General features: G+C 56.6%; 4 protein-coding genes across 4 annotated transcripts in view; 3 read left to right on the top strand and 1 right to left on the bottom strand.

Moving 5' to 3' along the window:
* Positions 1-11: 11 nt before the first annotated feature.
* LOC105995646 (tubulin beta chain-like) lies at positions 12-1806 on the top strand. The gene is made up of 2 exons (XM_013029434.1): positions 12-123; positions 601-1806. Exons 1-2 carry the CDS (start codon positions 63-65, stop codon positions 1659-1661), a joined length of 1122 nt encoding a protein of 373 aa, XP_012884888.1. The 5' UTR covers positions 12-62; the 3' UTR covers positions 1662-1806.
* Positions 1797-5022, bottom strand: Fam166a (family with sequence similarity 166, member A). Its single transcript, XM_013029433.1, has 7 exons — positions 4967-5022; positions 3291-3505; positions 2941-3203; positions 2737-2857; positions 2415-2509; positions 2122-2239; positions 1797-1885 (listed from the first exon to the last, which is right to left on the bottom strand). The coding sequence occupies exons 1-7, from the start codon at positions 5020-5022 to the stop codon at positions 1797-1799; spliced, it is 957 nt and encodes a 318-aa protein (XP_012884887.1).
* Positions 5023-7879: 2857 nt separating this feature from the next.
* On the top strand, positions 7880-9608 carry LOC105995566 (chromosome unknown open reading frame, human C9orf173). Its single transcript, XM_013029330.1, has 6 exons — positions 7880-7986; positions 8280-8497; positions 8589-8723; positions 8813-8901; positions 9073-9358; positions 9475-9608. Exons 1-6 carry the CDS (start codon positions 7880-7882, stop codon positions 9606-9608), a joined length of 969 nt encoding a protein of 322 aa, XP_012884784.1.
* Positions 9609-10809: 1201 nt separating this feature from the next.
* The window catches only part of Nelfb (negative elongation factor complex member B), a 13434-nt gene continuing 13202 nt past the window's right edge, over positions 10810-11041 (top strand). The window contains exons 1-2 of the mRNA XM_013029329.1: positions 10810-10854; positions 10907-10999. Coding sequence (XP_012884783.1) covers positions 10810-10854; positions 10907-10999 — 138 coding nt within the window. The remainder of the gene's footprint in view (positions 10855-10906; positions 11000-11041) is intronic.

Below are 11041 nucleotides of genomic sequence, written 5' to 3'. Positions count from 1 at the left end.
TGCTCTCCGCAGGTGGCAAGTACGTGCCCCGCGCCGTCCTAGTGGACCTGGAGCCGGGCACCATGGACTCGGTGCGCTCGGGGCCCTTTGGGCAGATCTTCAGGCCGGACAACTTCGTTTTCGGTAGGCGCTGGGCGGGGTTTACTACTCCCCTTGGCTCAAAGGTCAAGGGGCTGCCCAAGGTCACAGCTCGTAAAATCCGGTAGTGGGTGGACGCCCTCCTGCGTCCTGAGTCACTCAATCTCCCGGTCGAAAGAGGCTTTAGGTGAGAGACCCAGCTGTCTCCCCATGGGCAAGGAGCGGATAGATGTAATCTCTTGGCAGTAGGCGGAGCTGGCCTGTTGGCCTTGGAAACTGGCAGGGCTGCCTGGGGGAAGGGGGGGGGCCTCGGTCTCGGGCAGGAAGGGCTTGTCCTGGTTTTGATCTCTGCTTTACCTTTGGATAGGGCAGGCTGCTGTGGTCTCACGTTGGGGCTTTTAGCTCTACTCTGGAGTGTCCTCTCAGCCAGTGTCCCAAGGAACTTTGTACAGATCTTGTGGGGGGGTGTGTGTGCCCAGTGACCAGACATTCATTCTCTCTCTCTCTCTCTCTCTCTCCTAGGTCAGAGCGGTGCCGGGAACAACTGGGCCAAGGGGCATTACACGGAAGGAGCAGAGCTGGTTGACTCAGTGCTGGATGTTGTGAGGAAGGAGGCAGAGAGCTGTGATTGCCTCCAGGGTTTCCAGCTGACCCACTCCCTGGGTGGGGGGACCGGGTCTGGGATGGGTACCCTCCTCATCAGCAAGATCCGGGAGGAGTACCCAGACAGGATCATGAACACCTTCAGTGTGGTGCCCTCCCCCAAAGTGTCGGACACAGTGGTTGAGCCATACAATGCCACCCTCTCAGTCCACCAGCTTGTAGAAAACACAGATGAGACCTATTGCATTGATAACGAAGCCCTCTATGACATTTGCTTCCGCACCCTAAAGCTGACCACACCCACTTACGGTGATCTGAACCACTTGGTGTCTGCTACCATGAGTGGGGTCACGACCTGCCTTCGATTCCCTGGCCAGCTCAATGCTGACCTTCGGAAGCTGGCTGTGAACATGGTGCCCTTCCCCCGCCTGCACTTCTTCATGCCTGGTTTTGCACCCTTGACCAGCCGGGCCAGCCAGCAGTACCATGTTCTCTCAGTGCCCGAGCTCACCCAGCAGATGTTTGATGCCAAGAACATGATGGCTGCCTGTGACCCCCGGCACGGCCGCTACCTCACCGTGGCTGCAGTGTTCAGGGGCCGCATGTCCATGAAGGAGGTGGATGAGCAGATGCTCAAAATGCAGAACAAGAACAGCAGCTACTTTGTTGAGTGGATCCCCAACAACGTGAAGACAGCGGTCTGTGACATCCCACCTCGGGGGCTAAAAATGTCTGCCACCTTCATCGGCAACAGCACCGCCATCCAGGAGCTGTTCAAACGCATCTCCGAGCAGTTCACAGCCATGTTCCGGCGCAAGGCCTTCCTGCACTGGTACACCGGTGAGGGCATGGATGAGATGGAGTTCACGGAGGCGGAGAGCAACATGAATGACCTGGTGTCCGAGTACCAGCAGTACCAGGACGCCACAGCTGAGGAGGAGGGCGAGTTTGAGGAGGAGGCAGAGGAGGAGGTAGCCTAGAGCTGGCTCAGCAGCTAACGCCAGGGAGCAGTGTGAACTCTTTATTCACTCACAGCCTGTCTGCTAGCCCTGTCCACTGTGTTCTTGCTGTCCTGTCTTGACATCATGTGTTGTACAGACACCATTAAAGCATTTTCATAGTGTGTGGCTTTGTCGGTCCAGTTCCTTCTGATAGGCTTTCCGGGTGCTGTTGCCAAAGGTTAGTGCGTAGTTGTCCTGCATGGCTGCAAGGGGAACAAGAGAGCTGCAGGGTCCTGGGGCCGCCGCGTGAAACCCCGCGCTGGGTACTGCGGCCTGAACACTGGATTCTAGGGTTTGGGGTCTGCACCAGCCTGGAGTCTTCAGCTTGTCTGGTAGTCCATACCCTGAGGCAGGTCTGGACTAGCGGGGTGGAGAGGATGTGGGCAGCCCTTAACCTAGCTCCCCCCACCCCCCATGGCCTCCTCAAGGCGGTACTCACAAGGGATGAAGCCCATGTAGAAGGGGATCAGTCCCTGGCTTCTGTAGATGGTAGTGTTGGGCCAGTGGTTTCTGGGTAGCCTCTCACCCAGGCCACAGACTGGATTTCTGAAGAGGAACTGGAGAGATGACCAGTGTGAGAACTCCACCCTCCCCTCATGACCCCAAGCAAAGTGATAAGCCCGAGAGAGTGGACTTGACCCCCAGCTAAATAGAGCTGGGGCCCCAGACCTGTGGGCTTTCCTTGAGAGGCTTGGCCTCAAGCATGCTGGGGAGGGGGGCGTGCTCTCCTACCTGGTTCTTATCAAACTCGTCCATAGCCTGTGTGACTCCATCGCGGTAATTTGTCCCCATCACCCAGGCAAAGCGGGGGACGAAGCCAGCGTAGCCTGGGGGTGGGCAGATGTCAGGGACCATCCTGGTTTCTGGTGTGGGAACTTGCCCAGTTCTTTTGCTTTCCCTAATTGGTCACTGCCTCCTAGGGCTAAATGGGACGAGGGGATCTCCTGGAAGAAGCTGGACTCAAACAGCTGTGAGGCAGGAGAGGTTTAGGAGCCTTTCGGGGGTCCCTGAGCCTGTGGGGTGTGGCCTGGCTGGCCTGGCTACCAGCACTCACCGGAGATGGCCTTTCGCTGGATCAGGTTGGAGTGGTCCAGCTGGGGTAATCGCTGGAACCTCCCCACGTCCAGTGTCTCCTGCTGGGGGGAGGGGCGCTCCTCCCTCCCACCGTGGCACAGCTGGAAGGGAGGGGCAAGTCACCGCCCAGCTCCCCCCTGAGTCTTGGCAAGGTGAGGCCCAGTGCCTTTGCATCTCCCGTTACCTGGTACCGCCCTGGGCTTTCGTGGACAGGGACGGGGCTCTTCCAGGCCTCTTCGCCATACGCCAGCCTCAGGCCGGGGTGTCCCAGGTCTCCAGAGTCTCCCTTCCTGACTGGCGGGCAGGGTGGGTAGGGAGGGTAGGGCATGAAGCCTGCAGGCCTCGGAGCCTGTGTAGGTATGTCCTCCGCCCCTGGTTGTCCCTGGGTTTCTGCCTGCTGGGCTGGGAGCTGCTCCAGGGCCTCTAAGTTCCTGTAGGGCTTTGGACCTGTTCAGACAGAGCACTCAGTGAGCGGTGAGCATGAGGAGTGGAAGGGGAGGCCAGGAGGGGGCAGGGCGGGAGGCTGGCCTTTACCGGAGTACTGGGGGACGTAGGGCTCGTTGAGGTCCCGGCAGGGGACCCAGGGGGCCTTGGGCTTGCTGACGTCCTCAATGAACTTGGGCTTGGACATGGGGGACAGTATGGAGCAGGGGCTCTTCTGCACACTGGGGTCTGTGAGCAGCTGTGCTGTGGTGCGGCCATAGGTGTTCCCCACCTGGTATCGCAATTGAGGGTAGAAGCCGGCATAGCTGTGGAGAGAAGGCAGGGGCAGCACCAGGGCTGGACAAGGGCTACCAGCAGGCCGCCAGCCCAGCCTGCCTGACACTCAGTGTGATTGTGGGAGGACACCCGACCTCAGCTCACCCGTGATATGCGGACAGTGGCCGAACCTGCCTTCTGCACTCTGGGGTTCAAGGTAGCAAACACCAAATGCTAAGAATGTGCCAGGCCTGGTGTGAGCCTCACCGTCCTCACCACCATCCGACGTTCCTTCACCCTCACTCAAATGACAAAGTAAATGGACAGCCCTGCTCTGCTTCTGGGAGCAAGGGCCTGGGGCTGGCCAGGGGGCTAACCAGGTCTGGTTCAGGGCTCACGCAGCAGGAAGGTGTGGTTTGGGACTTGGCTGGGTCTTCTGCTACCCAGAAGGCCAGTGGGCACTTTACCATGCCAGTTTTGAGAGAGGGAGGGCGGGCTAAACTTGGAAGGTAAGTGGTTCTTTGGCTACTTGTGTGTGTGTGTGTGTGTGTGTGTCTGTGCGTGCGCGCATTCGGTGCTACTGTGGGCCTGCAATCACAGAGGTTTTATTTTCTTCTTAGGAGCCATTCTCCTGCCTCAGCTTCCAAACTGGTTAAACTACAGACGTGTATTAACATGCCTGGTCAAGTTGGTGTGTACGATGCAGAGGAGCAAACCCAGGCCCTCAAGTAGGCTAGGCAAGTAAGTGTGGTACCACTGATCTACATCCGGCCTGAGTTTTCTTTATAATAATTGCCAGAATTTACCAGTTCAAGGCCAGTCTGAACTGGCAAAACAGTTTTCAAGACTCTAGACTCCAGTGGCTCATGGCCCAAAGCTCAGGGAGAGCTGGGAACATGGCTCAGTGGTAGCGTGCTTGCCTTGCATGCATGAGGCCCTGGATTTGATTCCTCCACATCACATAAACAGAAAAAGCCAGAAGTAGCACTGTGGCTCAAGTGGTAGAGCACTCACCTTGAGCTGAAGAGCTGAGGGACAGTGCCCAGGCCCTGAGTTCAAGCCCCATGACCAACAACAACAAAAAAATATGTATATATATGTATATAAAGTTATATGTGTATATAAATGTGTATAAAGTTTTGTTTTAAGTGGAGGAGGATTCTTAGTGAGCAGCCTAAATCACTCTGTGTGGAGGAGTGCTGGTCTTTACTTAGCCAATGAGTACCAGTTGTGTGGCTGCCTGTTTTGCTTGTGATGGACATGCTGGCCACTTGTGTCCATCAGAATCCAGCAGGGAGGGTGTGAGGCCCAGACCTCCTTCTGTAGCCTTCTCCTCAGAACTTTCCTGTGGTCATTTCCCATCCTAGAACCTCAGTCCCAGCTGCACTGAGTGGCGACCCTTGCCTCAGCCTCTTTAGCACTGGCCCTTGGCCTTCGAGTCCATGTGAGAGTCCACTTCTGCTGTCCACCCTGCATTCCTACCCCAGCCTTCTTGCAGGGCTGGCTCTTACCCGGGGATGTAGTGAGGTTCTGGTGTGAAGAGGTTATGCTTCTGAGTCGCGGTCATTTGCCAAGAATACGGCCTAGCTAACTCAGCCCCTTCTGTGTCCAGTGGCCTGCCCAGAGGAGTCTTGTTGCCTGGAAACCATTGTGAAGGGGCCAGAATTGTGGGCCAGCCATTAGTCCCATCCTGTGAGTGCCCCCACGCCACAGGGGCCACCCAGGACCAGACTGGGGCCCGGCTAGGAAGGTGTCCAGGCAAGGCAGTGGGCCCACTCCAGAGAGCCAAAACCACAGACTGGGGAAGAATCACTATCCCCAGAGGCCAGGACCCAGCTGAGGATCAGCCTCTCCCCCCCCCCAGCCCCCAGGTTGACAGTCTGTTCCACCTTGTCTCCCTGCAGAGGAAGGTCAGTGCTGTGTCTGGGGTCCACCCCAGTGCTGAGTCTGGGGGGTCCTGAACAGAGGGCTAGGTCGACTTTCCAACAAGAGCAAGTTATTGTTTCCTATATTAAATCCTAATTTTGCGTTTCGTTTCAGGAAGAGCTTTCTAACCACAAAAATGAAAGGAAAAAATTATCAAGGAAACAGTTGGATTTTTTACTATGTGAAAACAAAGCAATACAACAACAAACAATGGTACTAAAGCTGAACACCAGTGGCTGGTACCTGTAATCCTAGCTGCTCAGGAGGCTGAGATCTGAGGATAGCAGCTGGAAGCCAGCCTGAGCAGGAAAGTCTGTGAGACTCTTTTTTTTTGGTCAGTTGTGGGTCCTGAACTCTGGGCCTGGACGCTGTCCCTCAGCTCTTTGGCTCAAGGCTAGCACTCTACCGCTTTGAGCCAGAGTGCCACTTCTTTTTTGTTTGTTTGTTTTGTTTTTCCTAGTAGTTAATTGGAGATTAGAATCATACAGACTTTCCTGCCCAGGCTGGCTTTGAACTGTGATCCTCAGATCTTAGCCTTCTGAGTAGCTAGGATTACAGGCATGAACCAATAGAGACCAGCTGTGAGGCTCTTATCTCCAATTAAGCTCCACAAAGGCTGAAAGTGGAGCTGTGGGTCTAGTGGTAGAGCTCTAGCCTTGAGCAAAAAAGCTCAGGGACAATGTCCAGTCATTGAGTTCAAGCCCCAGGATCAGAACACACATGTACATGAAAAACTGATACCAAAGCAAACTACAAACTGGGAAAATTCAACAAGTGTTACAAATAGATAATGTTATCATGAAACCAAACATAAAAAATTAACCACCCAATATTAAAGTGAAAATGGTAACATCTTAAGAAAAAAAACCCATGGCCAATAAACACATAGAGGTAAGGTCTAACCTGAGTCAAATAAGTGCTGGTCAGATTCTGATAACAGTCTGGGGGTAGCAACCACACCTATAATCCCGTCACTGGGGAGGTCGCCGCAGGACGACCTTGAGGTTTTCGGCCTGCCTGGGCTACACAGCCAGACCCTGCATCAAAATAAAGTAGTCAATACATACATAAAAGCGTAATACTATAATCTTTTCTTTAAAAAGAAATGTTGTTACCTGGGTGCCAGGAGCTCCCATCTGTAATCCTAGATACTCAAGAGGCTGAGATCTGAGGATTGCAGTTTGAAGACAGCCTGGGGCAAGAAAGTCTGTGAGACTCTAATTAACCACCAAAAAGGTGGAAGTGGAGGTGCTGCTTAAGTGTTAAAGCACCATCCTTGAGCATAGCTCAGCAACCGAGCTCAGGCAGAGTGCTTGCCCCAGGAGCAGCACGCACGCGCGTGCGCGCACACACACACACACACACACACACACAAATATGCTGGTAACAGCAATTACTAATATGCAGTGTTGGGATGCCTGGAGCACAGTCTATTAATACAGATCAAGTCCCAACAAGACAGGCTTCACCCTCCAAGTCTACATTCAAGAAGTTCCTTGATGTGCAGCCAGAGATGCCTGTGCAGGGCCCTGGCCACAGTGCTGTTTGTCACGGGAGGGACAGAGCTTACCTCCCTGGCCACGAGGCCTTCCATACCAGTCAGATTTCCACTATCAGCAACAAGGTTCTCAGAGAACACTACACCACCCGAGGTGGGGGGAAGGGGTCAACGTTGTGAACCACTCACCCAAATCAGACGTGTTTTCTCAATTTCTATCATCAGTCCCCCATCCAGAGGGTGTCACTGTGCCCAGCCAGGGCTGGGCAGGAGGGACCCAGAAAGGAAGAGACTGTCGAGGTAGAGGCTCTGTGGGTAAGGTGTTCACGACCAGGCCCTGCCTGGGAGTATGGGGCTAAGTTCAGGGCTGGGGTTATTAGCCCAGCCTGAACCTAGGGTCCCTCTGCAAGGGTCTTGGTGCCCAGTGGACTTCGTGTTTCCTCATGCACGTTATCCCCTTGTGCCTTGGCTAGGCAGTTTGGTCCATCTGCAACACATCCTGGCCTCCTAGCCTCTATGTCCTGGGCAGGGGACAGGTCCTCATACCTAGCCTGCCTGGGAGGGCCACAGCTCAGGAGCCAGGCCTGAGCTGGACAGCTCTCCTTCCCCTGCCCTTGCTCCCCACCCCCTTGCCTTCGCGACCCTCCCTGCACACCTGGGTATCCTGGAGGATGTGGCAAGGCTGGCGGGGTCCTGCCACCTTCCCTCAGACCTGCCGGGGAGCACGTGAGCCCCCAGCAGAACCCATAGTCTAGAAGACAGAAGGGAGACGGTTAGGGAGAATGGGAAGCTGGGTCATCCAGTTCCTGCATGAGCTATGGATCCTCTTGGCCAAGGCTGACCAGAGCGACCCACCCAGCAGGTGGGGGAGGGGCCAGCCCCTTCTGGGCTGGACAATGGTCCTTCCCTAGGGAGCTCCCAGCAACCGAAGGCGTGGGGCTGGGGTCAGCAGTGAGGTCACAAAGCCCCATAGTACCCTCAGAAAGAGAAGCAAGTTAGGATGGATTTTGACCAGAAGTCTGTGAAGTTTTTGGCTAATTTTTACATCAATGATGGCAAACACTGGACCCATGGTCCCCTGAGGCAGATCCCCCCTCCTTCCTCAGAGTAATTCCAGAGGGCAACGCAGGTGGGCGGGGTCGGTCGCAGGGGCTGGTGGGCCGGGTGAGCTTTGGCTTCTGCCTCTTTTTTTTTGTTTGTTTTTTGGGGGTCCGGTCGTGGGGCCTGAACTCTGGGCCTGGGCACTGTCCCTCAGCTCTTCAGCTCAAGGCGAGCGCTCTACCACTTGAGCCACAGCGCCACTTCCGGCCTTTTTTTCTGCTTATGTGGTGCTGAGGAATCGAACCCAGGGCCTCATGCATGCATGCCACCTTCCCAGCCCTGGCTTCTGCCTCTTGCAGGCCGGAAGCTGCGGTGCTGTGGTGGGACAGGGACCAGGACAAGCCTGCGATGTTGCTTCCGAAGACCAAGAAGGCCCGGAGGGCCCCGGTCGGCCCCAAGCTCCCGGTGTGTCCAATCCAGGAGTGCCACCCCGTCTGCACTAGGACCCTGCCCAAGTACCAAGTGTGCCCCCCTGAGGAGTGCTGGTCTGCCTATTCTGGGGCCCTGAAGGAGCTGTGTGAGTGGGGGTCCTGGCCACTCTGGGGAGGGACAGTGGGGAGCGGCCTGCCCAGAGGAGCCTGGGTCCCATGCTCGCTTCCTGGTGTCAGTGCTGGAGCAACGCCCGCCCATCCTGATCGATCTGGACATCCCTGGCCCCACCAAGTACGAAGTTCCAGATGCTTCTGTGCGCGAGTCCTCCCCGCACCCCCACTACACCTTCGGCCTCAAGTACCCCAGCCGAGGTGTGTGTCCCCTTCCCAGGCCCCTGGCTTGCCCCCTCCGGGGTGGGGGGGGTGGGGGACCCCTCCCACACCCTCCCCGTTTGCCACAGAGGGCGGCGGCCGCAGAGCGTGGCAAACCTCCTGGCTCCAGAGTGAAAGCCCTTTCACTCAGAAGGTTGACTTCAACAGAGAGCAAAAGGTAGGGGCCAGACAAGGGGGTGGGGAAGGGGCCACAGAGCAGGGGAGGGGTCAGGTGTAGAAGGGAGGGAAGAACAGGGCCTGATGTCTTGTGGGGATGTGTGTGTGTGTGTGTGTGTGTGTTCTGGCACTGGGTGAGCAGCGTAATGCAATACCCCCTCTACTTCCTCAGTGGCCATCACCTGCCCAGTACCTGCCGGTCACCTGGCCTGCCTTCCCCGCCTTCAGCTTTGGAGTCTCTGCTGCCAAGGCGCCTGAGAACCCGACCCGTCCTGGGTGGACGCGGGGCAGGCGTCCTCGTGCCCACCCCCCCCTCCAGGACCCTCCACAGCCCCCTGGGGAGAAGCGCCCTAGCCCCAACACCTACAATATCCTTCCGGGGTTCCGCCTGCAGAGCCAGCGCTCACCAGCCTTCTCCATGAGCCGCTCACCAGGGAGTACCTCCTGGATCAGCTTCTGTAAGGAGGCCTGGGGAGCCGGGGGGGGGGGGGGAGGCAGGTGGATGGGGCAGGCCAGGGTGGGATCCTAGCCCTTTCTCTTTGCAGCCCCGACTCCTAGCCCTTTCTCTTTGCAGCCCCGACTCCTGGCCCTGCTACTTACTATGTGGAAGACTGCTACAACTCCCGCTTCCCCTCTACTCCGGGCGTGGTCATACAGGGCGTGCGTAGACCCAAGCGCCATGACACAGGCCCCTTCTGTACACTCTAGACCCGCCAACCCGACAGAGTGGAGGACTGGCTTCCCTGGGACTTTCTTAGTCCTTCTGGAACTTGGCGCCCCTCCCCCCATCTGGCCACCAGACTTTCTGGGGACCCCTGATTTACCCTCCCTGCCCACCAATCCTTCTGTGGGTATGGAAAGGGGATCCCAGCTCAGAACCCCATCTGTCCACCCCCTTGCTATAATACAGAGATGCAGTTGATTCTTGTGAATTCTGTAGTGTTTGGCTGCCCATCTCCGCCTGGTGTCTGTGGCTGCTGTATCTCTAAGTTCTGGGCTTCCCTGACCTACCCTGTATGCTCTCTTCTCTAGTATGGTTGGGGTGGCAACCTGGAGCTGACCTTGAGCTTCCTGTTCTGGGACGGGAAGGGCCCTGTGGGGACCCCCCCCCCACATGCCAGACTCCCCAGACTGATATCTGAGGTAGGCTTCTAGAAGGCCAGTCACTAGGAAGGCCCAGGGCCTCGATGATCCAGCTGGGTTTCGCTGCTGGAGAACCCTGCTCAAGGCTGTGCAGGCCAAAGCACAGCCAATAACAATTCCAGGCCTCCACTCATTGGCTGGAGCAGCAGACTGGTTGTTGGCTCCTCAGGGCCTGGCCTGACCTCCTGCTCAGACTCATCTAGAGCTAGTGATGTCAGTTTCTCTTGTTCCCCTTCAGCTCCTTCCTCCCACATCTGGACCTGGAGCAGAGCTCAGCCTCATCAAGGTGCTGCCCCACCTGCTGCCCCGGGCTGACACCACCCCCTTTGCAGAGTGAAAACCCCAGACTGAAAATGAGTGTTCTCTGGCTTCACCAGCTCGAGGGTGAGGGCCAGAGCCCTGGCGATATTGCTTCTGTATCTTGTGCTAACCAGACCAGCCAGCAGGAACAGAAATGAGAGCTGTGATAGCCCCGGCTTTGGGAGGAAGGTCTTGGATAAAGCAACCACAGAGGAACTTTATTTTGTGCCAGTTGTAGGGCTTGAACTCTGGCCTAGGCACTGTCCCTGAGCTCTTCTTGAGGATAGAACTCTACCACTTTGAGCTACAGCACCACTTTCTAGTGGTTCACTGGAGTTAAGGGTCTCATGGACTTTCCTGCCCGGGCTGGCTTTGAACCGTGATCCTCAGATCTCAGCTTCTGGAGTAGCTGCGAAGACGGGTGAGCCACCAGAGCCGGCTGACGGGGAGACCCGTAAGTGTGGGCATGGAGGGAATCCTCACACAAGAGGCTGACATCGGAGGACCACAAGTGAGCCCAGGCAGGAAACTCCGTGAGGCTCTGACGCCCACTTAACCACCAGAAAGCTGGACGTGGCGCGGGGCCAAGCAGCGACGACCGGAAGAAAAGAAAGCGAGAGAAAGAAAACCTCAGGGCAAAGGCAGCTGGGGAAGAGGTGTGGAGCCGCCGGCGGGGGGGAAGGCGGCGCGGGGAGGAG

Source organism: Dipodomys ordii, unplaced genomic scaffold (genome assembly GCF_000151885.1).
Source record: "Dipodomys ordii isolate 6190 unplaced genomic scaffold, Dord_2.0 Scaffold118, whole genome shotgun sequence".
In the NCBI taxonomy this organism is placed as follows: Eukaryota; Metazoa; Chordata; class Mammalia; order Rodentia; family Heteromyidae; genus Dipodomys; species Dipodomys ordii.
Note: the sequence above shows the minus strand (reverse complement) of the source record. Positions and strands in the feature narration are given on the sequence as shown.

What these genes read in the sequence shown, in the direction of transcription:
- Fam166a (XM_013029433.1), bottom strand. Translation starts at nt 5,022, where the DNA reads ATGACCGCGACTCAGAAGCATAACCTCTTCACACCAGAACCTCACTAC. An exon ending in ACGAGTTTGATAAGAACCAG is followed by an intron (nt 2,240 to 2,414) that starts GTAGGAGAGCAC and finishes TCATCTCTCCAG; the next exon opens with TTCCTCTTCAGAAATCCAGT. An exon ending in CTACATGGGCTTCATCCCTT is followed by an intron (nt 1,886 to 2,121) that starts GTGAGTACCGCC and finishes TTCCCCTTGCAG; the next exon opens with CCATGCAGGACAACTACGCA.
- LOC105995566 (XM_013029330.1), top strand. Translation starts at nt 7,880, where the DNA reads ATGGATTTTGACCAGAAGTCTGTGAAGTTTTTGGCTAATTTTTACATC. An exon ending in CCTCAAGTACCCCAGCCGAG is followed by an intron (nt 8,724 to 8,812) that starts GTGTGTGTCCCC and finishes CGTTTGCCACAG; the next exon opens with AGGGCGGCGGCCGCAGAGCG. An exon ending in ACTTCAACAGAGAGCAAAAG is followed by an intron (nt 8,902 to 9,072) that starts GTAGGGGCCAGA and finishes CTACTTCCTCAG; the next exon opens with TGGCCATCACCTGCCCAGTA.
- LOC105995646 (XM_013029434.1), top strand. Translation starts at nt 63, where the DNA reads ATGGACTCGGTGCGCTCGGGGCCCTTTGGGCAGATCTTCAGGCCGGAC. An exon ending in GCCGGACAACTTCGTTTTCG is followed by an intron (nt 124 to 600) that starts GTAGGCGCTGGG and finishes TCTCTCTCCTAG; the next exon opens with GTCAGAGCGGTGCCGGGAAC.